The following is a 15,111-nucleotide window of genomic DNA, read 5'->3' as shown; positions in this document are numbered from 1 at the left end:
GAGGGTACCAGAGAGAAATAACCCTAGTCAAGGGTGTTTCACAAGGTGCTATGGTTGTATAGTTCCAATGTAAATCATATGTATTTAGCTAACAAAATTAAGAGCCATCGAAGGGCCTACTTGGGGCAGCAATTTTATAACTTCACAATTTAGAAAAGCTGCTAAAGTTCATTTTAGTAGAAATTTTCTTGTAGCTTTTTTGTAATTTCTATGGTAGCGGGCATATTAGACTGAAATATCTGCAAGAAAATGGTCATCTTCTTCAGAACAAAAAAAATTCACGATATTCATAACTGTCAAAAAATTATTTCATTCACAACAGTTATATGACTAATTTTATAGACAATGTATCCTAAACAAATCTGTAAAATGCACAGACTACAAAAAGAATGGATTCCACACTTCAGATAGTAGCTGTACATAAAGCAGAAAAGATTATATACACTGCAAGCCCAATTCTATAACGTAAATCAATTCGAATCAGGATTAGGACTTCTTGACAGCAGCCTTGCAGACAGGGCATGCATTCTTCTGAAGAAGCCACTTCTTTATGCATTCTAAGTGAAAGCTGTGGTCACAACCCAGTTTTCCCACTTCATCATCTATTTCATATTCCTCCTGTGAATTAAAAGAAAAATAGCAACGAAGCTCTACCATTTAAAAAATAAATAAATATGGAAAATTGGAAAAGATTCCATACTTGACAAACACTGCATTTTCTTTCCTTCTCAGTGGAGATATGGATATCAAAAATTGAGGGCTTCAATTTAATAATGCAGGATGCAATTTGTTCTTCTCTCAAGCCCGTACTGACATATCCAATCTTATCACCAAGTTCAAGCAAGTCCTAGAAGTCAAATGAGATAGTTGAGGGTTCTTGCAGAATACAAGTTGCAAGATAAATGAGCAGAAACACTGAATTTACATACTTCATATGTCATATTGTCAACATCAAGCCGCCAATCACTGTGTCGGTCGTATGCATCCCCTCTTCCCGACCCAACTCTAAGGTGGAAATTCATCATCTGCTAAAATTATGTTGCAATCAGAAAATAATATTAATTTAAATTGACCCAACTCTAATCTAGGCGGCTTTGTCTCTAAACAAAAATTCTCGAGTTTAAAGCTTAACATATACTGGTGTGCGCGTAATTTATATGTTTCAAATTCAAAAATTTCAGCACGCCTAACAGCAGCACAACCAAGTTCATTGAGAGAAGAATTTCCTAATAAGTTTTCCAGGGGACTGGAAACACTTCCGAAATAATAATTACAGTTGTGAAAAAAAAACATGGGGGACCGAAGTCTGGTCAAACTTATGTTTTAACACATGAAAATGTTATAAGATGTAAATGCAAGAACGCAAAAAGAAAATGCCAAACTAGCCAGCATAGCTGATACTAAACTAAACCTGAACTTAACAAGGAGGTCATGGGATAAAGTAAACCTAAGAAAACTAAATGGGAGAGTGCAAAGAGTAGAATATGGTGGGGAGGTGATTTGAAAAATGGCTAAGTTGATAAGGAAATAAGTGAGAAGTGAGAAGTGAGAAGTGAGGTAAGTCCATCGATGCCAAATATCTTTTTGACACATTTAAGGGATAAGTGGCTTTTTCTCTAGAAAGTGAAATAAGTGGCATCTGCTCTCAAGCCTCACGAAATTAAAAAATATTGATGGTCTCATGTTATCGAGAAACTTCAATGCTATTCACACATGTGTGTCAGCGTATAATAATACAGTACATGATACCCTTGGGCATAAAAATAATATGTTAGATTATCTCGCATCATTTCAATATATTATTGATGTGTTGAAAGCGGTTATATCTGACAAGTGTTTTGAGGGAGGCTCTTGAGCTCTTCAATTAATATATGGATCAATTAACACAAATAAAATGATGCAAATGAAACAAAAATTCATAATGCTAAGAATCTAGATTTAAATGTAAATATTATTTTTAGAATTAAATTCAAGATTAAGGTCTTATGTAATAAATTTAATATGAATTAATCTACGATTCTCCATAGATTGTACAGGGTTTTAAGAAAAAAGCATTATCCACATCTAATGCATGCTAAACAAAATACAGCACAAAAATCAAATCAAAATTAAAAAAAAATTCATGCTCATTGAACCTACACCCAAACTTCCCTTATATTAGAGTTGTAATTCTTAAACGATGCACATAACTAATATCAAAGTTATAAGCCTCGGACCTTGATTGAGTGCAGATCATATATTAATTAGATTAAATGTCTTATTTAAATGTAAAAATTATTTTTAGAATTAAATTCAAGATTAAAGGTGAGGTTGCATTCTGCTCATTGGACCTACACCCAAACTTCCCTTATAATAGAGTTGTAATTCTTAAACGATGCACACCACTACTATCAAAGTTATAAGCCTCAAACCTTGATTGAGTGCAGATCATATATTAATTAGATTAAAGGTCTTATTTAAATGTAAATATTATTTTTAGAATTAAATTCAAGATTAAAGGTCATATGTAATAAATTTAATATGAATTAAACTACATTCTCCATAGATTGTACAAGGCTTTAAGAAAAAAACCATTATCCACATCTAATGCATGCTAAACAAAAGCCAGCACAAAAATCAAATCAAAATTAAAAAACAAAATATTCATGCAAGACCAAATTTTTCTTATTGCAGAAAATTGTGGTTCATGCATTTTTTTAAATATAGATTAGATGAAGAAGATTAATAATTACAATATAGGGTTTTATCCAATTTTGTGAATTAGGCTTACACCAGAGAACATGTTTATAAATCTGAACCCAAAACTGAGGAAAGGTTAAAACCAAATCTAAAATTGAACCAGAGATGATATGTGAGCATAAAAATCAACTAGAACATATTTGCATCTTCTAGAACATAAACATCAACTAGAACATATATATATATATATATATAATCAAAATTGCCAATAAGACAAGGTCATATCACTAAGTTTTGGGTATTTCCATATTTAGGCAGTGAGGTTGCATCCTGCTCATTGGACCTACACCCAAACTTCCCTTATATTAGAGTTGTAATTCTTAAACGATGCACATCACTAATATCAAAGTTATAAGCCTCGAATCTTGATTGAGTGCAGATCATATATTAATAAGACTAGCACATATTTACATCTTAGGTAACGGCTATAAGCCTATAAAACCTATAATACTTTTAAATAGAGTCATAACACTGATATTCAACTCACCTGATGCCTCAATAATTGAAGGTAGAATTGTAAACTTCGTTGTGAACTCATGCTTAATTGCTTCCATTGTGGAATCATTATCCTATACACTATAAATATGACATAAATGAAGAAAAATTAAAGCAATTGCTTAAAGGTGTATTGCTTCCATTGTAATATCATTTTAAGGTATTTTTATAAAAATGTTCAAAGTATTAATATCGTCAAGCATCTAATTTATTCTATTTTAGTAATCTCTCTCATCATTGTCTCTTTAGTATAGTTTATATTGAGTTTTACATTATTTTTAGCATTCCAGTACAGCATAGTGTAAGATTTCTTTAATTGGTGTTTAGTCCTGCACATCTTCAATATTCAGCAAACTTTGGAACATTAATTTCAATCTTTTAATAAAGATTATTTATTTTCCAAGCTTCTAAGGATAGGTGTTGCGACCATGTTCGTCGGGTGTAAGCGAAAGCAAAGCACGAAGGCTACTTTGCCAAGAAGGAAATAGTTTTTTGTCATAATAAGTCAGTGGAAACTTGAGTATGAAGGCTCTTAGGAGTGCATGCAGAGCAATTAGGTGTTGAATCACATAACAATCTATTGTCTAATTTGCACTATAGATGGTTTTAAACATTTTTTAATTAATATTATATGATTGAATATTCCTGTGACAACAGCCATAATGTTTTTATGCCATAGTTTTATGTAGACAAATCGATTGTGCTCAAAGTTTATTACTCATACTCTTAGCATAAATTATTTTACATCAACATATTTGTTGTGTCGACACTTGTGAGTGGTGCATAAGATGAAGAAAAACACTTTGATGAGTCTTGAAACAAGAAAAATAGAGAGGCCAAGATGCTCAAGCTTCATAAAGTTAACTTCTTAAACAGAGGCTTGGTCTATAACCTTGAAGATGAGAAAAATCTAGTATAGGACTTACATCGCCAACAACAAATAAGTTGAATGATGGATCTTATAACTCTAGGAGTCTCAAGGTTTGTGTATTTGGCACGAACATAGCATAAAGTTGGGTGTTATATCTAAAGAAAGCCTATAGGGGTACTTAAAGCCTCAAGCGTCAGGAAACCCCCAAAGATAAGACATACAATTGTGGAAAGAAGGAAATAAGACACATTTGTAAGACTTATAACTCTAAGCATACAAATGCCTAGAAGGCATAAGATTTATACATTTGATATGAACTCTATTAGGGTTGAGTTTTATATTTAAAGGAAAGATAAAGTCCCACAAGATGAGACAAATAACTGTACGAGGAAAAAAAAATACATCTCCAAACATACATATACAGAAGAGCTCCATGACCATGTATTTCACTTGATATTATTAGCATAGGGTTAGCCTTATATATGGGAGAAGACCCACTAATGGGATATAAAATCTCTAGCAATTAGGCCCAAAGATAAGGCTTAAAACTCTGCAATGAAAAAGAAAAGATTAGTTAATGAATTTACAACTCTGAACATAGAGGGGCTAAAAAGTATTTAGTCAATGAGATTTATGGGTTTTGTATCGAAATTCAACATTGATGGAACCTACAAAACCGTGAGGAAAAATTGCCTGAATTGACATGCAAATTTTATGGCAAGCATCTCAATGACTTCACTTGAGAAAACTAGGTTCCAAGGCACACTTTGCATGATATTGCATTGCATTCAGTTATTAAACTTGCAATAGTTGCTTCGGGCTTATGATTATACGCCGACACTTAAGTGAATGCCTCTTTCTTTTTCTTGATGTGTCGGGTAATATTAGGCTAACTTGACAATGCATGTAATTTGAAAATAAGTCGAGATAGACAAGCAATTTTGAAAAAACATACAGTTTTGAATGTGCCAAAACCTTGTTAAAATATTATTAAATTTTGATGCACGACAAACATTTTATGAATTTTTTAAGTCATGCGTCAGCCTATGACTTTAGGTTGTCTATAGGATTCACTAAGAGAGACAGGTTTTGCCCCCTTCATCAAATGATGACAAAAAGTCCCATAATTTTGATTATTTTTAGAGAGTTTTATGCTGCTCAATTTGATATTTTTTAATCAGCCATAACACTCCATTCTAACATATGTAAAAGTTAAACCATTTAAGCTCATAGGATTTAGGTTACTAGTCTATTAGGGCCTCCATGAGTCACGCCTGATGGAACCAGTAAAATAATTTCTAAAGGCTTGTAGAATATTCTATGAAACTTTGAAAAGGTCACATTATAATTTAATACATAAATTACTAAATGAAATCATTGGTCTTTAATTTTTAGAGCAAATGGGTTTATTTTTGTATCGTTATAGTTCTCATAAAATTGGTGATTTTTGGCCTTTAAACAACATAGTTTGGACTTCTAATTTAATGGCTATTAATTTTTCACGTTTAGGTAAGTTTAGTTGATTTTAATTGTATTCTTCCCTATAGCGTCTAGGAGCAAATTAAATGATGCAAGAAAGATTGCTAATCATTAGCAATTAGATAGACTTACGTCATATCAAATTGGGTTAATTTAATGATGATCGTTAGCTTTTAATTTGGTAATATGGGCTAAACAATGATGAGATTAGTTGCTTGTACAAAAAGCAAAAAAAGAAAGTGAGGTCATTGGGTTTCAATCGAATGGCTCTCAAATAACCGCGTTGGGCAATGGAATTTGTTTGATGCCCCATCCAATTCTCTTATGGGCGGACAGCTTTGTGTTACAGCCTTCTAAGAGTTTTTGGATTTCCAACTATTAATCCTTGTTGCATCCACGCTTAAAATTCAATTCCAACACTTCCTTACAACATTATGAGTACATTTTTTGAGCTAATAAGTCTATGGAATCCAAAATAGAGATGTCACTGACAAGCAATGACAATGATAGCTGATTTTTTCTTGGTATTATTTGTTTTTGCAAAGTTGAATGAACTTTTAGGTGGTTTAAAGTTTGGTGTTCAATTTATGATTTCTATACCTATCATGTAGCCCATGAGCGGTGAGGGTAACAAATTATCTTATCTTAAGCCAATCCCTACTTATGGCAAGGAGTGCTAGCCATGGTTGCAGCTTATGATGCATTAAAACTCTTGAAAAAGATATGATGTGTCTAACAAGTGTGGGCATAGGTCAAGCTCACTTGTATGATTAATTTAAAGGAAAAAAAAGGGCACACACATAGTAAATAATTAAGATTAAATTTTATAAAAATTACTAAATATATAATTAAATATTATAATTTCATAATTTAGATTGTACCAAACAACTTACACTTATTGTTTATGAACAATACATTAAAAAAGCTATTGATTACTAGATCATTTGTTATTAAAATCTGATTATTTATTTTTTGGTGCTAAAGAATTTTCATATTTTAATCTATTTTTTCCTACTATCATGATTTATAAATGATACATTAATCATAAATTTATTTATTTTTGCATCATTTCATGAGTTATAAATGATACATTATTAATACAGTTATTTTTGCATCATTGAATAGTGATATTGCTTACACCCTTACAAAGACTTTTTGACATATTCATGTTTAATTAATTGGGTAACTCTTATATATTCTTTTAAAATTTATAAGATATATAAATCACAACATTGTTTCAAATGCATGTGTGTATCTTATATTTTCAGAATTAGGCGTGTCACTTGTTCGTGTTCTAATGCCTACACAGATGCATCATATGTAGTTTATAAAGGACTCAATGGAAGTTTAGGAACTTTACAACATCACCTATGAAATGTGGAAGCCCATCGGTGCCCCCTCAACATTCTTATCTATAGTATGAGAGATCGAAGGGGAAAACTACTCCTGGGTAACAAAAACTCATGATGGCAACTGACATCCATAGAGGCACTCCCTATGTATACCAGGCTCAAGAGACCAACTATTTTAAGGCAATGACTATCACCTAAGCATCACAAGTCTAAAGGCATGGCCCCCATCATTGAAAAAGGAAGCTTCAAATGAGCAAAGTGGCTATCCCTAAGGCATCACAAGCTGAAAGTGCAAGAGCACTACCCTTGAGAATAGGCCCTGTTGGGGAAAGGACTATTTTTAACAAATTGTTGATGAAATTCTCCCATTAAGTTGTAAGAAGAAGAAAAAGCAACATGCTCTTTAGGAATGGGAGGAACATAAGGGGCAATGGACTAGCAGTGGCCAATCAAGTGACTACCGAATCTGGCATCACAAGATGGATGGTAAATGAAAGGGATGTGTTACACATGCAACATTAAATGGCATGCCCATACAATGACATACAAGACAAGACATCAGGCTTTTGTTGAGAGCACCTAGGACTCGATGGCAATGTGACTGAGCTGGCTCGAGCAGCATAAGCTAAGCTCAACAAAGCTAAGATCCCTTGAGCTTGCTCGACCTAGCCCAAGGTTGGTCTACGTTAGCCTTGCTTGAATCTAATTATACATTTTTTAGCTCAATTAGATGGTTGGTATTTGACCATTTATGGTTCAAGTGACAATTCAATTATATTTGAGTGGTCTGAGGTAAGTGAAAGACATTTGTGTTTGCTTTGAACTTTGAATTCAACAGAGCCCAACTAAGGCTTAGGTTATTCTAAATAAAGGTTCAGCCTAGGCCATTGGGTTTAATTAAGCTCAAATTCACTAAGTTAAATTCAGCTTTACAAGCTTGTGTGCACGCAAACGAGGCTTAGATCGAGCCTTTAAGTTCAATTTGTTTTTGGTGCACCTTATGACCAATGAAAAAGATCACAAAGATTATTAATGTATGTACCAATTAAATGACTAATTACATTACATTCCATGTAAATTATTTATTCAATTAAAGTTAAACCGGGTCGGCTTCTAATAAGCCAGAGCCAATTGAGCTTTAATTAAGACATGACTTAGGTGTGGACAATTGAGTCTACAAATTTTAATTTTAGGTAATTGAACCAATAAAATAGCATGCAGTTGCCTAAGCTAAGATGCACTATGAGGGGCTCAAATGAAGATTATGACACCTTGCAGTTGAAGCGCAAACTGAATGAGGTAATGAGTTTAGTTTGGCTAAGCAAGCTTGATTCTTGAGTCTCCATGTGACAAAATTAAGAGGAATTAGCTCAATCTAAGTCTAGTGTATAGAGCATGATTATTCTAATGGTTACTAGATCAATCAATTGTGAATTAGGCCAATTAACCACCCAATTGAGCCTAGTCCTTCATAAAAAAACCATCAGGGCACAATTATGTCAGAGGGTAGATGATCAGATCAAGAATTATGCTACATTGGATTTTAGATCAAATAATTTAATTAAACCTAGGTGGGCCACAGTCATTATATGCTAATTGTGTCTACAACTTCCTATGTCAACTTGAGATAAAAAAATGAGTTGGCTTGGACTAGCTAGTGTTTGCTCAAACTGATAGAGGTTACCTAGAGCCATCCAATATTATAGAAGATTTAATTAAGTTATCTTGGGCCATATATGGATTATAACAGGTTAACCATGAACAAGTAGTCCATTTAAATGTTGAGAACTCTAATAATTTGATGCATGCTAATTTACTAGGGCTTATTAGGTTAACTAGAGTTCTATTGGTTTATCCTGAGACCACAACAAGCTAGTTGGGCTAGGCCGTAGACCAACTATGCCTTGAAGGTTAAATTAAGCCTAACCAAAAGAATATTTAGCCCATTAAGACTCAATTAAAGGAGAGGCCAAATAAACATCCTCAAAAACTCAAATGTTTAGGGTGATTAGACAAGAATGAGCTAACTTGTCTAAACCCATTGAGCAATTAAATTGACTAAGGGTTAATTGTATTGATCATGGGTCTTACTGAGTAAAACTAGCTCAATCAAAAAAGCTCACAGGCTTAGCACGGCTTGTTAAAGGTTCATGAAGCCTATATTTGGTTAATTAGGAGCACTTTGAGCTCATTCGACTAATTAGGATAGAATTAGATCATATATGACTACTTACACCAACATTAGATCAGCCAAGATAGGTTGGCCAATCAGTGCTCATTTTGAGCCTACTGACACTTAGAATAATCAAATTACTATAGGACAACTAAAAATATGGAGATTATACAAAAGGTCTTAGCCTCCTAAGAATCATAATGAATCACTCAAGGTAAAATTAAAGTTCAAAAATTGCGTCATTGGGCACTAAGATTTTTTTTGTGCATGTAATGTGGTGTATGCCTCAAAAAGTATTATACTAAGTTTAAAGTTCTACTAAAAAGTAACATATTAACATCCTAACTAATTAATATATTAAAATGTAACATATTAAAGTACTAACTTGTTAATATATTAAAATATCAAATATCAATATCTAGATACGGTAAAAGTAATAAATTATTCAAAATAAAAAGTAACATGTTAACATCAAATCATCAAATCATAAAAGAAGGTTTATACAAAAATCAAAAATCGAAAAAAAATATAACAATTCAACAAAGAACAATGCAATTAGCCTCAATTATACTTCTATTTTCATCTATCAAATTAAAAATATAATGTCAATAAAGTTATAAGTTCTAGATTTAAAGCTCCCTATCACTTCTAACTTTTAATGAGCTATCACTAGAATTATCAACATAACAATTAATTTTCCCTCTCACCTCATCCTCATTTATAAATAAATATATATATATATATATATATTTTTTTTGTGTGCGTGTTTGTGTGTTAGTTGGTAGAGCATCCACTTCGCGGTGTCGTCCCCTCTAATCTGGGTTTCAAATCTCGCTTCTAGCGAATGGTGCCTTAAGGAAAGGGTACTCGAATATTAAGGCGCATGGGTCGCCCCCAGACCTGATGGGGGTTGAGCCAATAGGGTGGGTTGGGGACCTCAAGCCCCGACCAATTCTTTGAAAAAAATAAAATAAAACAAAAAAATTATATACATACACACATATATATATATATATACATACAGATATATATATATATATATACATATATATGTATATATGTATATATATATAGATACATATATGTCGGCACTATTTTTTTATTTAATCAATATTAATTAAAAAATTATTTATTAGAATTTAAAATAATGACTATATTGATAGTCACTAGTTTCAATTAGGTTCTCAATTGTGCATTATATGGATAAGTGAAAAATTATTATTCTATTATTTTACTTGTTACTTTAAAGAAAACTAGACCTAATTGTGGACTTCTCAAAGAGGTGATGCATGCCTTGAGATGGGCCTTATATTATGCGAGCGGTAAGCCTCATTACAAATGTTTCATAAAACAGTTGAGACAAACCAATAATTATGCAATTTTAATCACGGAAAAAAGTACACTTCATTACCTAGCCTTGACCTCTTAAGCCATGCAGACCAAATTCACAGGCTAATAAACTTGAGATTAAGTAGAATGGCTCTAAGACCAAGTTTCCACGACACTTTCAATTTTTCAAAGGCAAATTGATTCAATCCACAAACATAAGCAAGTCCAAGATATGGGTGAAGTACTGCATGGAACTCGCTACTCTAAAGTAGAATTTTGTTCTCATATATATATATATAAGACACAAATTAAAAGTACAAAAAAAACTATATATATATATATATATATTAAAGAACAAGAAAAGGAATGATACAGCTTCCGTGAAGGTGAACGATGCAGCTTCCGGAACACAAAAGAGAACTAACGTGATCACAAGGTTAATTAATCATAGCCTAAGATTAATAATAAAAATACACCTTAAGATACACTTAGAATCCAAAACTGCATTAAAATACAGGTTACTGATAGTCTTAACTGCCATAATATGGTTTGCAAGCTAGAAAGAATCGAAACAGAAAAATTATTTTGAATGAAAGATCATTATAGTCCTTTTATGGATGATAAAGGGAATTTGTCTACATCAATCAAGCTAAGAAAATTGATGCTATGGGAAAAAGCAAAAAATCATTAAGAGTGTTCATATGCTTGGATTTCCTTTTTGTTGTATTTTGTTTTATTTTGCTTGGCTTTTTTTTCCACATAAAACAAAAAATACATTTAAATATGCCGGTATATTAAAATTCTAATTAGTGAAATATTTGAGATCTCCAAACATCTCAAATTATCAACCTATTTTGACCAACATAATGATGCAGTTGAATCAAAACAGTATGCACATTTATAAATTTGTTATGTAAACCTGTAAGCACACTAATAACATGACATATGATTGAGACGTAAACGAACCAAATAGGCCCTAACTTTTTCAGAAACCAATACACAACATTCCTCTCCTTAACAACAGTTTATTGAGAGAGAGAAAAAAAAAAAACCAAGGGAATCCAAGCATGCTTCAAGAAATACCAAACGCAAAATGGAGGCAACTTCGATACCTTTCTTAGCCAAGAAATTTTTTTCTTTTATTCTAGCTTCTCTAAGCATAAGCTGGAACCAATCCAAAGAAACATTTTTTTCTATTTTAGGTTCCACTTTCGCGCGCATGAGCTACTCCCACCATTCCATTCAATGACATAAGTTATTCTTCAATCAAGCATGAAGTGCCAGTTTATTTATTATTCCAATAAACACTTTAAAAAAGGAAAATTGCAGCCCATCATATCTTTTAACTGAAACAAAAAAAAAGAAGCAAAAAATTGGGAAATTCACCTCAGAATTTTCAATTAATTCAAACAGCAGTAGAGCCAATGAATCTAAAATTTGCTAATGGTTGCAAATAATTGATATAAAAAAATAGCAAAAAATGAGTGTGAGATTGGAACCTGTTCAATCTCAACTGGACGGTGGTGGTAACATCCTCGCAAGCGATGATAACGCCAAGGAGGAATGGGATCCGATCCAAGGACCGCCGCTTGAAAAGGGGAAAAAGAATCTTCCACTGAATATCTCAGTTCTAGGTTGCCACCCCTTCTCCAAGAAAATGGCCGCTAGCATCATTAAAGAAGGTAATGAATGACTTCGCAAACATCAGAAAAAAACACCAAGCGGCATCAACAAATGAGGCAAGAGAAACTATTCAAATTAAAAATAAACATTTTCCGAAATTATTAGAATCCTTCGTTGTTTAAGTTTGGAGGATAGAAGCAATTAATGCAGAGCAAAAATTCAAATAAAAAAAATGAAGAAAAGTGTTATCGTTGTTTAAATTTATCTTCTTCTCGAAAAAAGAATGATAGCATAAGGGTAAACCAATTTGCATGAATCCCCGTGAAGCTCATTTCTCGAGCAAACGCTGCCCCATCAGAATACTCGCCACCAAACGGCAATTTTAGAAAGCGAGAACGTCGAAACGGGTTAAAGACAAAAAATTGATACCCAATATCCGAAGCGAAAGTCATAACATACAGAAATGAAGTGACGATGAGGAAAATAAAAAGTCCAAATCAACAAGCGACAAAATAACATAGAAATAGATACCCCACTCAAAGCCCTCTCGGCACCATGACTATCACTCCCTGCAGATTCATCGCTCGATACAGACGAGATCGACGAGATTGGCTCCCCACGCGTCTCCTTCTTTATCTTCTTTGTTATCCGACGCTTAGAACCCTTATCATCACTATTCTCCGAGGAGTGGACGGAAGAATCATCTGAGAAGGCGCAGCCAAGGCCACAGAAAGCTGAAGAACCGAAGGCCTTCTTCTTACCTACACCCGAATTAGCCGACGGTGGCGAGGAAAGGGAGGGCGACATGAGATGATTGTGATCTACGGCGAGGGATGATGAACTTTTGAGGAGCAGAAGCCTACGTAGGCTGCGGCGGCGAGGAGACGGGGAAGGGCAATCGGAGGACGCCATGGCGGTCAGGAATTGGTTTCCTTCTGTTTCGCCCTTATGGACCGGCGAGGGAATGTGATGACGTGGCGGATTCCTGTATTACGGTGCGGAGAGAACAGCATGTGGCAAAAATAGTAGGCTACCCGTGGATCGTTCGGACTGTGCTGGATTAATAAATTCGTAATTTTATTATTACAAATGTATTTTTTTGAGGTTTTCCGCAATAATGGCGTTGTGATAATTATTTTATTATTCATTTTTTATTTAATATTATAATTTTTGGGTAATAACTCTTTTTTCTTGTTAATATCTTTACTTCTATTAAATCTGAATATATCTAGGGACAGAGAGAAAAGAGAGAGAGAGAGAGAGAGAGCACAATATTGAAGAGTAGAAATACGTAACATTTATTCATGAAATGAACTCTTTATATACAGAGAGAGGGGTCATTATACAATTACATATTGTGCTAGTTAATAATATGGGTACAGCGGGGGTATTTTAGTTCGTATACAAGTTTGGTATGTTGGGTCAGTGGGTGTGGTTGACCAGCAACATCCGGGCGACCACACAGTCTAATGATTGTAAGGCATGAGCGACACATGGTCGGGCGACTATTTATCAAAGTCTGCATCAGCCATTCTGGAGTTAAAGGGTATGTTTGTCAAAAGTCCTCTGTAGAATCTCATACAAATTAGGAAAAGAGTTCGTCTGAACGGGCTTGATCAGTTGGATTTTTCAAGAGGGATTTTCTCTTTTTTATTTCTTAGAGGTGTCCAAACTCTATGATAATTGATAAGGTGGACTGGCTGATTGAGCATTTTGTCTTGGAGCACTCATGGTAGGTTGTATTTGTGAGACTCCTTCGTGAATCGTGTTGATACATTTTTTATGTACATATGAAGTTTTTCAATTTACTTCCTCTTTGATATTAACAACTGCAATAAGGACACAAAAACCTTTAAAAATAAGACATATCTCATTCCAATATTCATTTATTAGCTTCATAAATATACTTCCTAGATTTCTGTATCAACGATTGACATATATAGGACAGCTTCATCGTCTTGAATTTGTTCCTCATCTAGGTCTTTGTTTGTTATTCGCAACTTTATTATGTAGAAAGGATTTGACTTCATATTGAAACCTACTGATAAGGCCAGGATGTTGGCTGCTCTTGGGGTCAGATCACGTCATTTCTGAGGGTGAGTCATCGAGAAGAAAATTGGTCAAGAGGTTGAGACAAGATGAAGATCGAGGGTGGGGGAGTCGTCGATTTAGCTTGAGGCACATAAGGAGGAGCCTCAACCAAGATTGGTGCTTACTAGAGGACTTTTGCGGTCGATCCATCGATGAGGGCTCCCTTAGAAGCCCAGATCCACTCGATTGTTGTGAATATTCCTCCGTTGTAAAATACTAACTGAATCAACGGTAATGGCACTCTGTCTAGCGAGATACGTTTGGTAAATCCTTTCCATCTCACGATGTGGGCGGCGCAACATGGTTCAAAATGAATTTAGTCCTAAGTAATTAGTCTTTTTTTTTCCTTTACCCTCTCCTTTTTTATTTCAGTGTGATGCTTGTCGATGGTCTTTTTTAGATGTGGATCCTTCTGTCGAACACTTGTTGGTGGGCACTGGTGGTTTGAACTTACAAATGGTTCCGGCTCCTAGAGACCTGGTTAGCGGTGAAGAGGATGTGGTTAGTCAACTGGTTAGACTAGATGTGATCTGGGGCTTGAACATTGAATCCTGTTCACCATCCCTGGTAGTCTTAACATGTCGTCCGGTGAAAATAGAGAACATCATGGCCTGCCAGGGCCCGGATTTGCAAGCTGGAGTAGGCAGATGCATGGAGAAGTGCCTACCCTTCACCGTGAGATATCCAGGCTCTTGGAGGAAAACATTTGTTATGAGGGTCAGCTCCAAGGCCTATTGTGTGAACCAATTTAAGCTTGGTTGCTAGACATATTTTGGAGGCTAGTTATAAGAGGTTTAGTACTTGTCAAGATGGATGAGGTTCAACTGGCGAAATATTTCATGTCAGACTAGATCCTTGTGTAATCATTCTTTTCGGGATAAATAAAATGTATTTCTTTGTAGTTCTACATGTTTGTGTTTAATAAAACAGTCGCCGCCAGAATGTCGTCGCCTTCGTCA

The 15,111-nt window shown here is 34.2% G+C and overlaps 1 protein-coding gene across 2 annotated transcripts; it reads right to left on the bottom strand.

Annotated features, from left to right (window-relative positions):
• Window positions 1-311: 311 nt before the first annotated feature.
• On the bottom strand, window positions 312-13,098 carry LOC110029343 (E3 ubiquitin-protein ligase RNF165-like). 2 transcript variants are annotated; one of them, XM_020731595.1, is made up of 5 exons: window positions 12,593-13,098; window positions 11,938-12,102; window positions 930-1,028; window positions 701-847; window positions 312-618 (listed from the first exon to the last, which is right to left on the bottom strand). In XM_020731595.1, exons 1-5 carry the CDS (start codon window positions 12,971-12,973, stop codon window positions 487-489), a joined length of 924 nt encoding a protein of 307 aa, XP_020587254.1. In that variant the 5' UTR covers window positions 12,974-13,098; the 3' UTR covers window positions 312-486. The 2 variants fall into 2 exon arrangements, with proteins under 2 accessions (XP_020587254.1, XP_020587255.1); XM_020731596.1 differs by having other exon boundaries at window positions 318-618; window positions 930-1,025.
• Window positions 13,099-15,111: the final 2,013 nt, after the last annotated feature.

This window comes from Phalaenopsis equestris, unplaced genomic scaffold (genome assembly GCF_001263595.1).
Source record: "Phalaenopsis equestris unplaced genomic scaffold, ASM126359v1 Scaffold000565, whole genome shotgun sequence".
NCBI classification, from domain to species: Eukaryota; Viridiplantae; Streptophyta; class Magnoliopsida; order Asparagales; family Orchidaceae; genus Phalaenopsis; species Phalaenopsis equestris.
The sequence above is the reverse complement of the archived record's forward strand: the minus strand, read 5'-3'. Positions and strand labels throughout refer to the sequence as shown.